Source organism: Sus scrofa, chromosome 5, assembly GCF_000003025.6.
Source record: "Sus scrofa isolate TJ Tabasco breed Duroc chromosome 5, Sscrofa11.1, whole genome shotgun sequence".
Classification (NCBI taxonomy): Eukaryota; Metazoa; Chordata; class Mammalia; order Artiodactyla; family Suidae; genus Sus; species Sus scrofa.
Window position 1 is genome coordinate 2,543,578 of NC_010447.5, and position 20,451 is coordinate 2,564,028.

At 58.8% G+C, this 20,451-nt stretch overlaps 1 protein-coding gene across 1 annotated transcript in view; it reads right to left on the reverse strand.

Annotated features, from left to right (window-relative positions):
* The window catches only part of TBC1D22A (TBC1 domain family member 22A), a 258,394-nt gene that overhangs the window by 14,658 nt on the left and 223,285 nt on the right, over positions 1-20,451 (reverse strand). Inside the window, 1 exon segment of the mRNA XM_021091361.1 lies at positions 13,197-13,292. Coding sequence (XP_020947020.1) covers positions 13,197-13,292 — 96 coding nt within the window.

A 20,451-nucleotide genomic window follows, 5' to 3' on the forward strand; every position in this document is an offset into this window, starting at 1 on the left:
GCGACCGGGGAGACCCGGGTGGAGCCCCACTGGCCGCCAGAAAGACGCGACACTTCAGCACACACACGCGGAGCCGGGGCGAGCTGGTTATTTCCACTGATTCCTAAACACACGCGCCTCACTGCCTGCTCAAAATCACATGCACTGCTGCCCAGGAGGAGGAAGGGCGTCAAGAACCGCCGGGCGTCGTGTGGGGCGTCGTGGCCGCTCCTGGCCCCGTCTCCCAAGTGACAGAGGTGCCATCCGACAATGATTAAGGGACATTAATGCGGCAGGGGAGCAGGCAGAACGCAGACTGGTGTTTAAGGGTGAGATTCTAATCCAGAGTGATCAGGGAACGGGAGCCGTCACGTCGCCTGACGTTGCGATAGGTCCAGGGGCTGGTGTGCGTGTTCCGGCAGGAGTTAAGGTTATGACGACGGGGTCATCTGGAGACACAGACCACGGCACTGAGAGCACGGCCTCCCCCAGTGACACGCGGCTACAAACGTGCACGCGGGCTAAGCCTGCACCAGCATGACCCACAGCGAGACGGGACCCAGCGGGACGCCCGCCTCCTCCCAAGCGGCCGAGAGCCGGGGAGGAGGTCTGTGGCCAGGGGCTGGCTCATCGCTGAGGCCCCGTCCCACCTGTCCCAGTGGGTCACCCTCCACACAGCCCCTCTCGGAACCCCTGGGAGCACAGTCTCAAAGCTCCCTGCACAGAACAAGAACAGGGATGCAGGAGCTGGGAGCTTCCCGGGCATCTCGACGCGAGGCAGGTCCCAGGCACGTACCCCAGAAAGGGCGTGTGTGGGGCATGGCCATGCGTGGTCCCCACGGCGGTGCCAGCGGCATCCTCTGAGGTGCCTCCATCAGCAGCTTCTGCCCCAGACACACTGCCCGGCAGGTAGGCGGGGGGCAGCCATTGGGAGCCTAGTCCTGGTACCCAGACGGTTGCGGCAAGAGCCCGGGGTGACCCTGTGCACACTCGGTGAAACAGACGCAGTCAGCTTCCAGCAAAGCTCCGTGTGGGGGTTACGAGGGCCTTGCCAGGCCACAGGCCTCAACTCCAGGCTGGGCCACCAGATGCACTGGCCACAGACTCAGGAACTGCCACACGTGCTTTCTGGGTTTCTGCCAAACAGGCTGCTGGGCAGCACACAGCTGTCCAATAATGCCACAGAGGCTCCCCAAGGACCTGGACGAGAAAGGGGGCACCTGGAGCCTCCCCACAGAGGCCCACCGGCCAAGCAGGGGCCTAGAGCTGCAGACCCTTGGCCTCTCCAGGAAAACACGCCCACGTCACGCCAACTGCAGGTCCCTGCTGTCCACTGCCTGACCCACTGCCCTGCCAGTGGGACCGTGTGTCTGGAACTGGAACCTCAGGGCACACAGCCTGCAGCAGGCCCCTCCCACAGGCTGTAACCCTGGGCACTTCTTCCTCAGGAAGGGGGCCTGGGGGTGACCCTAAGCTGCTCTACGTCCCGACTCCCTGGCCAGGACAGTGGGTTCACAGGCAGCATCTCCCAGGTTCCCAAGCCTCTGAATTACTGGGGACTAGGAATCCTACTGGGTGACAGTGACACTGGCGACAACACCCGCCTGTGTTCTCCCTGCATCTGCAACAACCCTGGGGGGCCCCCCACCCTAGAGGGAGACACTGAGCCCCAGAGAGGGACGCAACCTGCTCTCCGCCAAGGTTCACCTTGGGCAGGGAGGGTCCCAGCTCCGGGTACAGAGCGTGAGGCTGGAGGCGGAGGCACCCCAGCTCCTGCAGACAGTGCCCAGGAGCGCCTGCCCAGCGGAGGATGGAAGACGGGGCGCAGTGGGGTCCTCGGCCCCCGACAAGGGGCAGCCAGGGTCTGTGTGCGGCAAGGGGCGAGACGAAGGGCGGGAGGCCAGGGGTCTGCAAAGCCCCGCAGCCCGCCGGCGGGTCCCTCCACCCCGCCAGCCTTGCTGAGAATCAGACACACTAAATAAAAGAAAGCAAATATTTTTTCTTTGCATGAGAAGTTAAAAGATCGATGTGCTTTATCGCAAAAAACAAACACCCCAAAATTGAATTGAGAAATCCTATCATATTTGCCCTGAAAACCCTCAAATGAATAAGGGTAGCAAGACGGACATTCTGTGCAGATAGAGGGCGTTTAGGATTGAAAGTGGATCTTAGGCAGATTTCTTCCGGTTCCTTTCATCTTACTTTGCTCAATTAATTAATTAATTTTTTCGTGGCTACGCCCGCGCATATGGAAGTTCCTAGGCCAGGGATCAAATCCAAGCAGCAGTGACGGCAATGCTGGATCCTTTAAGCCGCTGAGCTGGGCCAAGGATCAAACCAGAGCCGCTGCAGTCAGACTCTTAACCACTGCGCCACAGTGGGAACTCCTCATTTTGCTTTATTTTTATGCAGCCTGAGGACTGAGGACTTGACCAGCCTGGGACCCTGTGGCCAAGTCTGTTAGCTTTGCACTGGACCCTGCCGGGGGTTCCGGGTGGGTGAGCCGGGCCTGTAGGGGGCTGCACTGCAGGGGGCACCACGTGTCCTCTCCTGTCTGGATCTGCAGCCCCCACCCCAAGGGGCCCAGATGTGCTGGAATGAGCAGCAATTCCCACAGGGACCTGCCCCCCGCCCAGAGTTCCTCTCGGTCTCTCGGTGGGGAGGAGGTGGGTAAGTGGCCACTTGGTCACACGGGGGGTGGAGGCGAGGGGCCCAGCCCAGGACCCCTGAGTCTCCTGAGCACCGCAGCAGGGGCTGCAGGTAGTCGGCGTCCAAACCCTGGGGTCCCCTGGCTTCCCTGAGCCTCATCTTCAGCCTGGACGTGGGGCCTGAGAGCCGCAAAGCCTCCGGCCTCTTCCACTGCCCACCCTGCTCTGCCAACTCCCCCAGGGCGGCCCAGAAGCCCCTGGACAGGTTCCCCCAGCCAGTCTCTTGAGCCAGACTGGCCCCATCAGAATGGTGTTGGCACGTGGTGGCACCTGCTCAGCGGCCACGCCCCTGTGTATCCCCCACCCCTGGTACAGAGCCCTGGAGGCCGTGGGTGCTCGATGGTCACGTGGAAACTGGGAACGTGGGTCAATGAGCAGAGAGGGGCCGGGACAGAGGACGGGACCCCGTGAGGGTTCTCTCCACACAGGCCCAGGAGCTGCCGTGAGTCCTGCTCCCGCCTGCCCGGCAGGAGGGCCTGGCATCCGCTCGCCCGGCTGCCTTTCCCGTTCTTTTCTTTCCCACCCCAGGCTCACGTGAAGCATCTCAGGCCCTTGGGCCTCAGCAGCCCGTGTGTATGTGGCCCTATCAGCGTCGACTCCGTCCCTCTGCCCACGAGCAGGAAGCCCTGCAAGGAGCGCAGCCCCTCGGTGGCCCCAAAGGCGGAGGGCGGCAACCTGCCAGCACAGAGCCACCCACACCGGCCAAACGCGCTCTGCCGGCGACACCCCTCGGGCCCCGCAAAATTCTATTTCCACGTGAGTGCGTTCGGGTGTCCCCGAGAGGCTGCAAATCGGAGCGCGTGGCAGCTGAGAGGGTGCTGCAGGGCGACGACGCTGTAATAAGGCCCAAGATGTAAAGACGCCTCTTCAGGACGGAGCCGATGAGGTCTCCACGTTGATGTGCCTTAGACACCAAACACCACTGACCGGATCATAAGGCCTCCAACTAACGGCTTGAATGGCGGCGTAACTTCCTTGAGGGCAAGTCTAACCCACCGCAGCAACGAGCAGGAAGGGCCACAGACCCGCCACTCTCAGCCGCCTCCACCTCACCGGCAGGAGTTCGTGTCGTGGCTCAGTGGTAACGAACCTGAATGGTATCCATGATGACACGGGTTCGATCCCTGGCCTCGCTCAGGGGGTTAAGGATCCGGCGTTGCTGTGGCTGAGGCGCAGGTCGGCAGCTACAGCTCTGATTAGACCCCTAGTCTGGGAACCTCCATATGCCGCGGGTGCGGCCCTAAAAAAGCAAAAATAATAATCATTAATTAACTAATTAAAGAAAGACAATTGAGATGGGAAGTGGGAGGAAGGTGGGGAGAAGGGATGACGTTTCTGGTAAAAGGCTTTTGTTTTTAGAACTTTCCACCTTATACACAGAAAGAGCGTTAATAACTTTTTTTTTAATTTTACAGAACAGGGTTGGGGCGAGAATTCTCGGGGGCAGTCCCAAGCCCCTGCTCCTCTTTCAGCTTGAAACCCCTCTACTAAGCATCCTTCCGCGAGTTGAAGGCACCGCCTGGATGAACAGGCAAGAATCCTCAGGTTCGGGGCCCTGAGCTCCGCGAGTCACATAACGGACAAGTGGACACGGCCTCATCTCAGCGTGTTACCGCTCCTGCCAAATCACGGGCATGACCGTGGCTCTGGGGACACACGTGGCCCATCAGGGACAGGGCTCAGCCCGGAGAAGCCCACTGGTCAGCACCTGCAGTGATGTGGTGACAGCTCACCGCGGTGTAACTGCACCAGGAAAACGCAAAGAATGGGGGCCTGGGGGGCAGGTGTGGACGTGCCCAGCTCTGCCCCGTGGCTGCTGCAGCTCAGGCTGTCCACACGCGGATGCGGACACCCAGGCCAGGGACACTGTGTTGCCCCGATTGCCTGCAGTGATGTGGTGACACGCTGGACATAGAGCAGTGTGCTGGGCCCCCAGGTGATGGTTAGCGGCCGGGGTGCAGCCCGTGGCCACCAGGCCCAGCAGAGCCCCATGGGTGGCTGCTGGGAGGGGCCCAGCACGGGCGGGACTGACGCCATCCCACCTCAGCCCCCGGCCCTGCTGCCAGGCCTGGACTCTCCCCCTCCTTCTTGGGTGCCTGTGCTGCTGCCAGGCCAGCGCCAGGCTGGAGCACAGGGACCCAGTGAGGGACGCTGCAGGGACAGATGGACAGATGGACAGGGGGCGCACTTCCCTCCGGGCTGCAGAGGCTCCGCACCGCACAGCCCACCCCTGCCGCAGTGACAAGAAGTAAGTGCCACCTCTAGGGGGTTGAGGACGCGGGAAGGGCTCCCCACACCCTCACCGCTCACCCCAAAAGCCTCCTTCTCTCGCCTCTGAACAGTCACCTTCTGGGTCCTGTGCTCTCGATGCCACATGTGGTCCTGCTCTGAGGACACCTGACCCTTGTCCAGGTCGAGCACCAGGGTCACTTACGCCACCCTCCCCCGGGACCGGGAGCCCCCCCTCCAGCCACGGCGCCCTCGGGGACCCTGGGCTGAGCTCGGGCGGGCACGTCTGCACGTTCCAGCACCTGCCAAGCCGCCAGCGGACGTCCTGGCTGTTACCTCGAGGAGGCGCAAGGACGTTACACTTAGGGTGTAGCCGGACTTTCTCTTGCTTCACGTGAGCCACAGAGAAGAAGACCCCGTGACTCCCGAGGGAGCTCGTCCTCCCTCGGGCTCGGTTCCACCAGCCTCGCTCGTAACGCCGAGGCGGCAGCGGCTCACCTTTGCAGCCCGCGCGGCACTGAGAACAGCCTTGAACGCGCAAGCTGTGCCGCCGTGATCACAGCGAGGGTGGAATTTAACAAGGGGGCCGCCTCCCCACGTCTGAGAAGGAAATCACTGCCGGGGTTTGGGGAGAAACGCCCGTGAGTGACAGGCCCACGCCCTCCGCGGTCTGCCTGCCACGGATCCAGGTCCTGGGGACGTCCGTGGGCGCCGGGGGCACTGGGGAGGCTTCCAGGGCCAGGACCCCTTCCCACCTGCCTGCCCCGCGGGGGTGGGCGCTCCTGGCATCACCCTGCACCCGCCCAGCTGCCGCGCGAGTCGCCTTTCCCATGGGTTTCATGACGTCACACTAGACCCTGAGAGGTGAGGGGTCGAGAAAGGTGCCAGCAGCGGTCACCCCCAGGACCACGCACGCCCCACACTGAAGGGCACCGAGCGGCCCCAGCAGCACACGGAGGCAGGAGCCACTCGGAGATTCGTTTTCAGTTGACCCAGTTTTGTCTTTAAAATGTCTCGAAATAATCAAGAACGACAACTGATCTGTCCTTTGGCATTTCCTGACATTTGCTGCTTCACAGGAGCACGAGACGAAAGACAGACCACAGCGCATTAACCCGTCGAAGGCCATCGGCAGAGCCAACAGAGTCCAGCTTGACAAAGACGCACACCCGTCCCTGGGGCCACTGCCACGGCCCAGCGGCCTGGACGATGCCCGGGGACGATGCCCGAGCTCGTCCTCCCTCGGGCTCGGTTCCGCCAGCCTCGCTCGTTAACGCGCGTGCGCGGTGATGGAGATGCCGGTGAGCCGAGACGCGCCTGAGGTGTACAGAGTCCTGCCCGGCGGCAAACGTCCCTCCCGTCTCCACCCGCAGCGGGCCAGGCGCTGGATGGAAGCCGTGGGCCCACGTGTGAGGGTGGGAGAACCTTCCGGAAAGTCCTGCTGACTTTGCTCTCTGGCTTCAGCACAAAGGGAGGGACTCCGGGGGGGGGGGGCGGAGGTCAAAGGGGAGGAGGGGGCCCCTCCCCGTCCTGCCGGAGGTCCTGGTCTCCTGGAGGCGCCGCGACCTCAGGGTCATGGACACGCAACACCCCGGGGGCAGAGAACCCCCCTCCCACCCCAGTGCGAGCAAGCGCCTTCCCTCCACCAGGTCCGCCGCGGACCAAAGCTGCGCCGTGGACCAAAGCCGCGGCTGCTCTTCTAAGGCCCGGAAGTCCAACCTACAGAGGCCCTGGCGAGGGCTCAGGGGAGCCAAGGGCCCCCACGGGGCTGTGAGCCAAGGCCGAGCACACGGGGCACCAGCACCAGGCTGGAGGACAGGTGGGCAGGAGGTCGCCCAGCCCCGGGTCCACAAAGCTTGGGCTTTGTTTTTTGGTTTTTTGTCTTTTTGCCTTTTCCAGGGCCGCTCCCGTGGCACATGGAGGTTGGCAGGCTAGGGGTCTAATCGGAGCTGTAGCTGCTGGCCTACGCCAGTCACAGCAATGCCAGATCTGAGCCGCGTCTGTGACCTACACCACAGCTCACGGCAACGCTGGATCCTCAACCCACTGAGCGAGCCAGGGATCGAACCCGCAAGCTCATGGTTCCTAGTCGGATTCATCAACCACTGCGCCACGACAGGAACTCCAGAGCTTGGGCTTTGGACGGCGTCTTTCTCTCCGTCTTTGCAAATGAGAGATGCCCAGAGTCCGTCAGCGTCTCCACCAGTTGCCCCTTCACCAGACATGCCTGAGGTCTGCGGCGGGGTGCACCTGGCGAGCCTGCTGAGCGCAGGGCTGGGCCCGGGACGGGGAGACCGCTGGAGGGGCTTGAAGGTCATCACCGAGCCCAGCCCAGCTGGACCCTGGATCCTGTGCAGTGCCTTAGAAATGACTCCTCCATCCCGCTCTGGCGATGGGGAACCGACAGCCAGGTGGAAGGAAGCCTGGTCCAGTGGGGAAAAGGCAGAGACTCTGAGGATGACTGATGGGCTGGGCCGGCGAGGGGGGGCCCTCCATCCCGGCAGCCTGGCCAAAGGGAGCAGAGCTTCTGCACGTCGTGGGCAGCAGGGGGTGGGGGGGCAGGGGGTACGATGGCCTGCAGGGGCTGGGAGACCTCGCGAGAGCAGGACACAACTTCTCGCCTCTGGGGACCACGTGATGTGTGTGCACGTGTGTGTGTGTGCATGTGCAAGCGTGTGTGAGCCAAGGGAAAGACGTGAGTCTCTGGGGATCCTGGTGTGGTGTGTCCCCTGCCCCAGTGTCCAGAGGACATCAGGGACGTGAGCCCAGAGCCAGCGAGCACGGGGCGGCCAGCAACTCACAAAGGGGCCTTGCCTTCCTCAGGGGGAGGAAACCCAGGTAAGAAAACCCCGTGGATCAGGCACTGAGAGGACGCGGACAACTTCAAACGGGAAAGTAAAAAGCGCCCCAATTCTACTAACCAAACACAATAACGCTCACGCTGCCTCCATTAGTCTCTTTTTCTGAGCACGTAACACAAGCTTGGGATCATTTTTAGATGTATTTACACATGTAAACACATGAGTGCATTTCATATGTATGTAAACATGCAGGTGTGTTTTCTACACGTGTGTGTACACTTGCACTGTTGACCATGCACGCGTGTAGATGTATTTTACATGTACATACACATGCAGATCAAGTATTCACATGTTCGCACACAGATCGTGTACACGTATGTGAGCGTTTACACGAATGCACCTCACAGAGGCATGTGTAGATTCTGTACATAGGTCTGCAAGTGGGTGTGTTTTCCATGTGTGTATGTACACGGACATACATGCATTTGTGTGTGTGTGTACACACGTGCAGATGTGAGTTCAGATCACGCTCTCCCCCGCCCCAGAAATACACAGAAATATACTGAGAGCTTTTCCCACTTCGGTGCCCATCACCGGAAGGTATGATTGGGGGCAGTTATAAAATATTCCAACCACATGTACCAGAATCTAGGGAACTGTCCTGCTAACGCTGGGTATTTAGGCTGCTGACAATCGGTAGTCCCTAATCACAAACCGGGGAATTACTGGATCAAAGGCAAGGCTCTTGACATGAATTATTAACAGCTCGTCAGAAAGGGTGCCTCTTACAGCCCCTGTAGGAAGGAAGGAACAGGCCCATCTGATGCCAACCCCTCTGATTCTCAGGAAGGGCAGTGCTAAGAGCACAGCGCGTGGACAGGCAGCATCTGTCGGACCCTCAGTTCTTCATGAAGGTCAGAAGACTCCTCCAGCTTTCTGCACAGATGCACGGGGGCTTCTGGGGACGGTCGGACCGTTCTGTCTCCGTCCACTGTCCTTCCCACGTGGACGCTTCCTACGCATTCGTTACATGATCTTGCGGACGTGCGTTTACACCTGCAAGGCTGGGCTTACATGGAACGCGTCCCGCACAGAGCGAGCTCTTTCTTGGTGCGGCAGCTGGGCTCTGGCCCTTTGAAACAACCGTGCAGGGGGTGAGTGTCAGTCCCAAAGGGACCTGAGTCCCAGCCCAGATGAGGGGGAGCCTGCGGCGGGGGGTCCTCCGGGGAGACGCTCACCCGGTTCTGTTCAGAGCCAAGCCGCACGGGGTCTCTCACTCAGCCTCCACCTGCTCAGGCTCCAGGTTCTCTCCCGCGTCCGGGCCAAGCTGTCTCCACGTGGGGGCAGGCCCCCAGCAGGAGCTGGCAGGTGCCTCAGAGCCAACCCCAGAGCCGGTGACTCCATGACAGTCCCCTCGTTTAGAATGTGCACTTTTCATGTCCGTGGTGTGTGTGTGTGTGTGTGTGTGTGTGTGTGTGTGTGCTTGCGTGCACGTGTGCGTGTGTGTCCTGTACCATGTGGAGGAGGCCTAGAGAGGCCTCACTGAGCATTCGTCATCGTCCCGCAGAAACAGGGGCTGCTGGGGATTTGAAGGGACTGCGTCTCGCATTTCTCCAGGTACCGGGGATTGCAGCGTTGAGACTTCTTTAGCATGTTAGGTATTCTTTTATTTCTACTTTAGTACGAGCAGAGTTGGGTTTTTTCCCTTTCTATTAAACTCAGGAGAAGCCACGGAATCTCTAAAGATACCACATGCCGCAGGCCTGCTGCGAGGGTGTTCCCTCGGGAGCAAGCAGGGACGACAGCGCACTGCCCTGCCCTTCCAGGGACGTGGCCGCAGGGCTGAGCCCGCTGGCACCTGGATCTCGGCTCCCCAGACGCCCCCTCCGTGAAGGACTTGTGTCTCTGGACCGGCCTGCAGAGACGGCGCCGAGAGACCACGAGCCCATGGTGAACGTGAACTTTCCTTCTGGGGCCGGGAATTCGGGTGGGTGGAGGGCGCCCCGTGCACCAGCCCCAAGAAAAACTGTGGGCCTGGGTTTCCATCAGCTGCTGGAGGGAGGTGGGCTCTGTGGAGCTCCCGGGGTGGGGGTGGTTACTGCCTCACCCATCCGTTTGCTTACAAACTAGTTCCTTTATTTTTCCGTCTCTAACCCTCAGTTAAACGGGTAGTGGGTTTGGTTTTTTTTTTTTGTTTTTAAATGGTAAGAAGCATATATATATATGCAAATATATATATATATATATATTTTTTTTTTTTTTGGTCTTTTTAGGGTCGCACCCGCAGCATATGGAAGTGCCCAGGCTAGGGGTCGAATTGGAGCTGCAGCTGCCGGCCTCCGCCACGGCCACAGCCACGCCGGATCCTTAACCCGCTGAGCGAGGCCAGGGATGGCACCTGCGTCCTCACAGTTACTAGCTTCATTTCTGCTGAGCCACGACGGGAACTCCAGTAAGAAGCATTTTTGCCCAAGAATGTGTTTCTCAGCCGAGCATAGGCCGCATCCTATACATTTTCCTCTCCCTTGCAGTTCAGCGATGACTGGGGCCTTTGGAATACTCTGTGATGGGCCTGAGTGAAGCTCACTGACACACGAAGGGGCCCACGACTGGAAAGGCGAACTCCCAGAAAGTGAAGAGCAGTCTTTCAGGTCTGCTTTTTAATCTCTTCTATAACCGGAGGATCACTTTCCCTTGACCAAGTATTGTGAAGAGGCCTCTTTAATTTCCAAATGCTTGATTCCTCGTTTTAACTGTATTATTACCATCTAGTTTTAAAGGATTATGCTCAGCAAACATGGTCATTGTGCTGTTTCAGATTTTGGTACTTTTCATGGCCTGGATCAGATGATTAATTTTGTAAATGCTCTACAAACACTTAAAAATAAAAGACGCATCTCTGTGCAATTCAAATTCCACAAAGGACTCTTTTTTTGTTTGTTTGTTTAAATGGCCACACCCATGGCATACGGAAGGTCTTGGGCCAAGGATCAAATCTGAGCTACAGCTGCAGCAACACCCGATCCTTAACCCCCTGTGCTGGGCTGGGGATCGAACCCATGACGCCACAGAGACGACGCCAGATCCTGAACCCACCGTGCCCTAGCGGGAACTCCCCGCCAAGAACGCTTAAGCCGCCATGCTTTTGCCATCGGATTCACAACAGCCTCATTTTTATCAACAGCTGTGTCTCCTCCCACAGCTGCTTCATTCGATTTCTGCTTTGTAAAGTTTTAAACCCAGGTTTCATCTGCAGACAGCGTGCGAGCAGACGGAGCCTTTTATAAGTGAGCTGTGAAGCGCCAGATCTCTGCCGGACGAATTCTCACCCAGGAGGCAGCTCTGAGCACTGACCCCTGCGACGGGGGCCTCTCCCTGGAGTCTGAGGGGAAGACCGCCAGCCCTGCTCCCCGGATCTGTGCTGCTGCCCACCTGCTGGTCTGAGTTCCACCCGAATCCCAGCCAGGTGCTCCTCTCCGCCCCCCTGCCCCCCTCCCTTGGGGCTCCTCCTCCTGCATCCTGGTCCCTTCTCACCACCTGGCCCTCTGCCCTGGGAGAAGCCAGGCTCACTCGCTCCTTCTCAGGCTCACCCCCTGAGCCCCCACCTGGGCTGCCACTCCGGCCCCAACTGAACCGACTTGCTTCCCGTACAGAGCAGCCTGGCACCTGATCGGCTCCGGGCCTTGGTCCCTGGTCCCCTCTCCGCCACCTGCCCACACCGGAAGTCTTACCCCACCCCTCTGCCCCAGGCCTTCTGTTCCCTGCATCCCAGGCCCCAGGCTGAGCCGTGAGCAGCCCCTTCCACCCCCAACCAGCCCAGCCCCTCATGGATGCAAACTCCTGAGACAGCACAGGACCTGGCCCAGAGGGAGGGCCTGAGGGGACAGCAGCAGGACCAGGGACATCAGGGCAGACGGAGGCCCCCCACTGGGTGCTGCCCTTGCCTGTGTGCCCCGGGTCCCTGCCCAGTGGGAACCTGCAGTCAAAGGAAACACGGGAAAGGCCTGGGTGAGCAGAGGTCTGCGCGCAGGGCCTTCTCAGCCACCTGCCCACAGCCGGGAGCTTCCACCACGACGTGACAGAGGCGGCCTCAGCTCACACTGTGGCTGGAATGGAGTTTCCAGACGGGGCCCTGCACCCAATCTCACCCTCGCTCACAGCCCCCCGGGGCTGGCAGCCACATGCATGCACAGGAAGCCGTTTCTCCAAACAGGCAGGTCGTCCGTCAACAAACGCGCAGCAGTGGATGAACTCACTGGCGGCACCAGCCGCCTCGGGCCAGCCTCGCACCAGGCCACGCGGCAGGGCGGGAGGCTGTGACCTACCGTTTCACAGGCAATGAGGGATGGGGCAGGAAGGGCGGGAGGGGCTGGAAGGGGCGGGAGGGAGATGCCGCCCGCCCAGGAACGTGGCTGCCGCACTGGTGCTCCCGTGGGGGCTCAGCCGGGCTCCCCGTGTGACAAGGGCAGGGGCTAGCGTGAGAAGAGGCCCTCGCCTTCCCATCTACCACCTCGGGGTGCAGCAGGCCGGGCGCTGGGTTCCACTGGCCCGGGCACAGGTCCTCCCCGCCCGCCCCCCCTGGTGGCCGAGACGGAAAGGGCGACAGGGCTGGCTGGCCCTTCCCCAAGGCCCTCAGCGGGACAAGCAGCGTCCTCAGAGTGTCTGATGAGCACAGAGCCCCGGGTGACATGTCCTCAGTCAGGAGTTTCCAGGGGCAAGCCCTCAGCTGCCCCCGGTCAAACAAGCTGCCCGGTGTCACTGCTCTGTGACCTGGGACCACAGGGCCTCACCTGTCCCCTCACCTGAATGACAAGCAGCCAGAAGAAGTGAAGCAGCCAGAGAAGGACCCCCAGCCGGTCAGCAGCAGAGCCCAGACCCTGGTCCCCACGCTGGTGTCTTTTCACTGCACCAGAGATGGCCCAGCCCTCCCAGGGTCAACACCCCATGCAGTCCAAGGACCACCCCACAAAGCACACCTGGGGATGGGGACAGGGCTGGGACTGGGCCTACCAGGAGCCCCTGGGTCGAGCACATTCTGATGAATGGGTGGGGCTGTGGCTCTCCCTCTGAGCTACTGAGCAGATGTGGCTCCGAGAGGGTAAGCCACCAGCCCTGAGTCACACAGCAACCAAGTGCTGGGCAGCCACGTTGTCTGATCACGCATCCTGCCCCCTCCCTAACGCACCACAGCCCACGGCCGTCACGAGGCTCCCAGGAGTCCTGGGCCACACAGCTAGGACACACACCGGCCAGCTCTGGAGGTGGCTCCAGGGAGCCTGTGACAGCATGGGTCACAGGGCAGGGGTCGGCAGAGCCCCGGGTGACCTGTCCCTCGGCCAGGAGTTTCCAGGGGCAGATGAGTTGTGGCCACGAGCAGGCGCCTCAAGGCTCTTCCGCAGATCAACTGCAAACTAAACCGAATCCGCCTCCCTCCTGGCAGAAGACCGGACCCGGCTTCTCCTAAAAGGCATCTACTTACTTGAAAGTCCTTCTCTTCCAGTATCTCTTTCCTCCATCTCACGAGAAACGCGGCGCACACGTACAGGTGGAAATGCGCGAAGCCCTCGGGTTCCGACTGCAAGAGAAAGAACGGCCGAGAGGGTCAGCGTGCGGCTCGGCCAGGCAGCCCAGGGCACGGAGCGCGGCCGCCCCGCGTCCCCTCAAGGCCTTTGCTCCAGGCCCCGGCTCATCAAAGCAGCGGCGATTCTCCGAGTCCCGGCGGCCGGACCGTCCGTGAGCTCGGTGGCCCGTGTCCGCCTGCTCTCTCGGCCGGATGAGGGGCAGCGATGACAGAGGCAAATCCGAGGGGACCCACTCTGCGCCCCCGACCCCCGTAGGGGGCCACAGTCCCCACGGAGGCCGAGCCACTCCGCCTGAACAAGAGGGGGCTACAGAGCAGAGCGGGCGCCCGGCCTTGGCCTGGACCCGTCTTCCCGGGGCTGCCTGAACTGGGGGGTGACAAGGATGCTGCCCACACAGCGAGCGGTCACCCCGACCCCTCCGGCTGCTCCCCAGCCCCACAACCCAGGCTGCTGCCTTAGTTGAGGCGCAGGCCACCCACGGCTGAGGCTGGGGTCCCCAACCCCTTCTCAGGAGCGGCTTCCGCACTCTGCCATGTCTGCGAGACCTGTACGACCACTGTTAACAGTCTACAGTAAAAAAATAGACCCCAACACCCGCCGGAGAAGGTGGTGAAACGGTGGGGAGACAGGAAGAATGGGGACAGCCGGGGCGTCAGGAGGGGCCAGTGTGCCATTTAAGTAGAGGGGTCGGTTGCCCAGGGGACATTTAAACAGAGACCCAAAGAGGGGAAGCCAGGCAGCTCTTTGGGGAAAGTCGCAAAGACCCTGAGCTTGGAGGCTGCCTGGCACATTCCAGAAACAGCGAGGAGCTTCGCGGTGGGCCAGCAGGCGCTGGAGAACACGTAGGGGTCCGGGCCTCAGGGCCTCCCCGCTCACTGGCTCGTTTCCACGACAATGGAAGCCCTGAGCAGAGGGAAGAGCCGGGCTCCCAAGGGGTGCCTCTGGCTGGCACATCGAGGGCAGATCTGGCACCCGGCAGTTGGGGGAAAGGCAGAGCCAGGGAGGTCGGGGAGGCGCGCACGGAAATCCTAAGACCCAGACATGTCGGGGCCTGGGGCGAGACGGGAGAGCACAGCCGCGGGAAGAGGGCACATGCTGGGCTTACTCTGAAGGCTGAGCCAACGACAAAATACTCGGATGACCACGGGCGCCACGGGGTGCGAGGGAGAGGAGCCAGGGGCTCACCAGCCCCCGAACGAGTGGAGCAGGGCTGCTGCCTCCTGAGACGAGGAGGGTTTGGGGCCAGCGTGGAGGAGAAAGCGCTGGTGGGGAGACTGCAAGTCTACGCTGAGGACGCCCGCGGGCATCCGAGTGGAGGCGTCAGGCTGCGACGGACAGGGGCGTCCAGGCTGCAGGACCAAGTTTAAAATGAGGGCCTGGAGTTTCCACGTGGCTCAGTGGTAATGAACCCGACTAGAATCCACGAAGATGCAGGTTCGATCCCTGCCTCAATCAGGGGTTAAGGACCTGGCATTGCTGTGAACTGCGGTGTAGACTGCAGATGTGGCTTGGATCCCACATTGCTGTGGCTGAGGTGTAGGCCGGCAGCTATAGCTCCAATTCGACCCCTAGCCTGGGAACTTCCATAGGTCGCGGGTGCGGCCCTAAAAAGACCAAAAAAAGAGGGAACGACTGGGGAGCTGAGAGGAGCTGCAGAAGAGAGACGCTGCCAGAGAGTCGAGTGACAGGAGCCCGTGCGGTGACCCCTGGGGTTTAGCCACACGGAGGTCACGGGCAGGCAGGAGGGCTGACGAGTGTGTCAGAGGAGGGGGCAGGGAGAGAAGCCAGAGCAGCGAGGGTCCTTCGGCGTCTTCTTGCCTGCGCTGGCGGAACCGTCTCGAGCCTGTCGAGCAGAACTCCTGCAGGGCGGCGCCAGCCCCACCTCTGCTTCCTGACTTAACAGCCACCCAACAGCAACTCTGCCCACTTCACTCCAGGAGGGAAGCTGTCTGCCCTGGGCCTTTGTGTAGATAACAAATGGCAGGTTAGGACAGGTCTGTCTGTCCCCAGTGTACTAGAGTTCTTACCAGTGACTGCAGATTTTTTTTTTTTTTTTTTTTTTTTTTTTTTTTTTTTGGCTGTGCCCACAGCCTGCAGAAGTTCTGGGCCAGGGATCGAACCTGAGCCACAGCAGGGACCCAAGCCACAGCAGGAACTCTGGATGGTTGCAGAATTGTATCAGATGCTTTTCCTGTGTCAATGGAGATGATAAGATTGTTTTCCTTGAATCTGTGAATGTGCTGAGCTGCACAGGATCAGTTTCCTGAAGGTCAAACCAACCTTGCATTCCCGGGAAACTCAGTTTGGTCACGATACATTTCGTCATCATGGCTGGGCCCTGCTGGCTAATCTGTCACTTAGGATTTCTGCCCTCACACTTGCCGAACACCAGCCTGGCCCAGTTTCATGGTGTAGCCTGGGCCTGCCTCCTTCCTCCTCGTCTTCCATGCTCAGAGTCTGCACAAGGCCTGGATACCTGTCCTTTGAATGTTTGCTGGAAAACAAGCTGTAGTTGCAACCTATGCAACAATGCTGGATCCTTTTCTTTCTTTTTTTTTTTTTGGTTTGTTTGTTTCGTCTTTTTAGGGCCTCCACTGGGGCATATGGAGGTTCCCAGGCTAGGGGTTGAGGCGAAGCTGAAGCCTCCAGCCTACACCACAGCCACGGCAACAGTGGATCTTTAACCCCCTGAGCAAGGCCAGGGATCCAACTTGTGTCCTCATGGATATGAGTCAGATTCGTTTCTGCTGAGCCACGATGGGAACTCCTGCAGCCAGCTTCTTAACCCACGGCAGGAACTCCAAAGTGGCTGTGATTTCTTAAAATGTTAGTGCATCATTTTTTGGCCTCCCTGTTTAATGCTGTGTCATTATTCCCTGACAGGGAGTCTACCGTTTCCAGTGGGTTTTGAGACGCTCTCACCTTCCCTACAAGATTCATTCTGCGAGCGACATCCTGAGAACGGGGAGCTTTCATCAGCTTTGGGACGCCACGGTGCACGACCTCACGTCACACATCCATTTGTTCCCCACCGGCCTCTGGGTTTTTTCAGAGCCCGGGCGGGGTGGACGTGAGGTCTTTCACCCCGTCTCTGCTTCAGGCAAGCTCTCCTTCCACAGGTTCCGTCTCCTAGGGGCTCTGGGAGAAGTACTTTCTTCAACTCGCTTTTCCAGTCCGCTCGTCATCTCTTAAACTGTATCACAACACCTGTTCAACTCCTCTGTTAAATTTCAAACTTGCTTCTTTTTTTGTCAGCCCTGCTTTATAAATCAGGAGTTTCCCTCTCTTCCTTCTTTTTCACGTACTATATTCCTTTTCCCCTTTTAAACACGTTCACACTTATTTTTCGGCGTAGCTCAGCGCGGTCTCATGGCTGTGGCCCTTGTAACGCTCTTTCTACAGGTGGTCTCCCACTGAGTCTTTTGCTCTCAGTGACCTTCTTCCTTGTTCTGTAGCGACTTCCTCCCTTGGAGGTTATGTTTGAAATAAAATTATTTTTAAGGCAGGATAACATCTTTTTTAGTATAAAATTCTCTCTGGGAGTTCCCGGTGTGGCTCAGTGGAAACGAATCAGACTCGTATCCATGAGGATGCAGGTTCGATCCCTGGCCTCGCTCAGTGGGTTAGGGATCTGGCATTGCCGTGAGCTGTGGTGTAGGTCACGGATGTGGCTCGGATCTGGTGTTGCTGTGGCTCTGGTGTAGGCTGACAGCTGCCACTCTGATTGGACCCCTAGCCTGAGAACCTCCATATGTCGAAGGTGCAGCCCTTAAAAAACCAAAAAACCTTCTCTCTCTGCCCATCTGGGCCAGCTCTTCTTTCACGTATATCGTACATCTACCTGTGCAGTAACCAGACCTCCCGAGAGGACACAGCCGTGCCTGCTCGAACGCAAAGACCAACTGTCTCCTGGCACCAGCAAGGTCACCCCTTAGGAGATAATGCTTTTTTCTTCATCCCGGGAGAGGTCACAAGACCCGACACTTGCCTTGTGTGCGCAGGTACGGATCACGTAACCTGTCAAGACACCGCCTGATGTATGACTGTCTCGAAAAAGTTTAGAACTGCACCTTAACTTCTAGCAGGAAGAACAGTCCTCGCAGACGCGGGCAAGCCGGGCTGCCAGGTTATTATTTTCAGGTTGGCGTGAGTAAACCTCTCACTTCTTTCTTAGACTGACTACTCATGAATGTTTCGACATGTTCCTTGGAGCTTTTATCTGTTGGAATTCTTTGAAGCTCGGTTTCCTTTGGGGGGAGGAAAAAAAACGGTTTGTATTTGTTTCTGCCAGAACTCAGAGGCACTATTATCCCAAGACGACTTTCAACCAGATCTTCAGCTTGAAATTTCTCAGGACAAATAAACACCATGAATTGGGACTCCAAGCCCCGCGAAGGCAGGATGGCAGCTGGATACACTGGAGAGAGGTGTTTCCATTCCCTTCTCCTTAACTCCATGGCCAAGGCCACCAAAGGCAAACGCAGCACCTGCTCAGCCCCTGGACCGCTGCCATGTTTGTGTCCCACCCGAGGCTCATTACCACCGGGCAGAAGGCCCTCGGAATTAAGTGGCAGATGCCCTGGGTAACCGCCTGCTTTGATGTTGCCCCTTACCTCTCTCAATTTACATTTTCGCTAGATTTCTGGTCTGTGACAGTCTCTCTTGCTCTGTGGTTATGTTTTTAAAAAACATACCAGCATCCTTCAGTGTCGTCTGTGACACAGGGGCCTCTTCATTTGCTTAATCAACTTAAATTTAGCAATTGTGCAGAGGTCAGCCTCAGGCCAGCCCTGGGACCCACCCTCCTTCGGCATCCAGGAGGCTGGGCTGTGAGTTCTGCGCCTCACAAGGTGTCCGCAGCTGGCGCGCAGAATGCAGTGTAAGCCACACATTCGCCGGAGCACGGCGTTCAGGAAAAATGGAGGTTTTACAGCTTCGCTTAAGTGGATTATTTGTCTTTGATGACTTGGTAAATTATATTAAAATAGCAATTTAATAAATAAAAATTTCATGTCCTAATGGAAAATGGGCTTCTGCTTTAATGAAGCTTAACTTGGACAATAAATATCACCCGCGGCTTCCCCGAGGGGGCATAACCAGGAGGCTGGGTCTGAGCGGCAGACACCACACGTCACGGCGGCCGGGGCCCGCGCCCCTCAGGACCGGGCACTTTCCGTCGGGGCCTTTCTGACGGGTGCAAAGTCAGCCGAGGGGACCAGCCATCTCCAAAGGAGCCCAAGGAGCAGCCGGCTGAGCACGCAGAGCTCTCAGGGGAGGGGGAGACTTCAGGAAGCCCCCTGGGCAGTGGGGAGGGAGGATGCTGGATGACCCAGGCTGCCCACTAGTGGGAGCCACGGCGCTGGGGGCCAGTTCAGAGCGGGCTCTGGGGAGGTGCCTGACCCCCAGTCGAGGCTTTTGGCCCCCACTGCACAGGGCCCAGGCTGCGAGTCCTTATCTCCAGGCTTCCCTGGCTCCAGACCACTCGGGAGGGAAAGGAAGCCAGAGCTGGGGGCTACTTGGTGGCGGACAAGGAGTCCACAAGCAGCCTGCCTGGGAGCTCCTGGCAGAAGCAGGTCATGCAAATCAAAACTACGATGAGGTACCACCTCACACCACGAGTGGCCATCATCAGAAAGTCTATGTGTAACGGGAGTTCCTGTCATGGCTCAGTGGTCAACGAATCCGACTAGGAACCATGAGGTTTGGGTTTGATCCCTGGCCTTGCTCAGTGGGTTAAGGATCCAGCGTTGCCATGCGCTGTGGTGTGGGTGGCAGATGCAGCTCAGATCTGGCGTTGCTGTGGCTGTGGCGCAGGTCGGCAGCTACAGCTCCAATTGGACCCCTAGCCTGGGAACCGCCAATGCCGCAGGTGCGGCCCTAGAAAAGGACAAACAAACAATCAAAAAAAGTCCACAAGCAGCAAATGCTGGAGAGGGTGTGGAGAAAAGGGACCCTCCTGCACTGTCGGTGGGAATCTAAGTTGGAGCAACCACTATGGAGATCAGGTTCCTCAAGAAAACTAAAAATGGAACTATTATATAATGTAGCAATCCCACTCCTGGGCATCTATCCAGACAAAACTACAATTCAAAAAGACACATGCACCCATATGTTCATAGCAGCACTATTCATCGTAGCCAAGACATGGAAACAACCTCGGTGTCCACTGACGGATGACTGGATAAAGAGGTGTGGTACCTATACACAGTGGAATACTATGCAGCCATGAAAAAGAGCGAAATAACATCATCTGCAGCAACAGGAATGGACTTAGGAGATTATCACACCAAGTGAGGTAAGTCAGAAAAAAAGACAAATACCCTATGCTGTCACATATGTGGAATCTGCAGTACGATACCAGTGACCCTGTCTGCAGAAGAGGACCAGACTCAGTCCTCATAGAGAGCAGATGTGTGGCTGTCAAGGGAGAGAGGAGTGGGGGGAGGGATGGACCGGGGTTTGGGGTCAGCAGAGGCAAACTATTATCTACAGGCCGGATAAGCAACAAGGCCCCACTGTGCAGCACAGGGAACTAGATTCAGCATCTTGTGAAAAACCATGATGCAAAAGAACATGAAAATCTCCCCCCCCCCCTGTGTGTGTAGAAACACACACACACGTATAATTGAATCTCTCTGCTGTACGGAAAGTAACATTGGAAATCAACCAAATATTTCAATTTTTTTTTTAAAAAAAAAGGATGGAGTGGCCTGAGCACAGGGCGTGGGGGAGGGGCAGTGTGGAGGGTCCCGCCACATCTTAGCTTCCCCGGGGTTGCCGTGATCCCGCACAGCTCCCTGCAGACCTCCCACTGTTCAAGATGCAGCCCAACTTTCCCCCAAGGCGGTCCGGGCCCCATCCCACCCAGCCCGCCCCTCCCCACGCGGCCCTGCCTCAGGGGACCGTCCGAGGGCCTGTCCCTGCTTCGGCCCATGTGTACCAGAACCCAGGACCGCCACCTAGGAAACTCCCGTGCACACAGGCAGCTTCAGAAACCGGGCGTTTCTGCCTAGTCGACCTTGGCCAAGCCCGGGCTCTGCTCCATCATCCCAGCGCAGGCCAGGGAGCCGTCCCATGGGCAGGGACCAGGCAGAGGCTGGGGGACGGGAGACCGGGAAGGATGCCCGGGTGGGACAAGGGCTGAGCCCACCA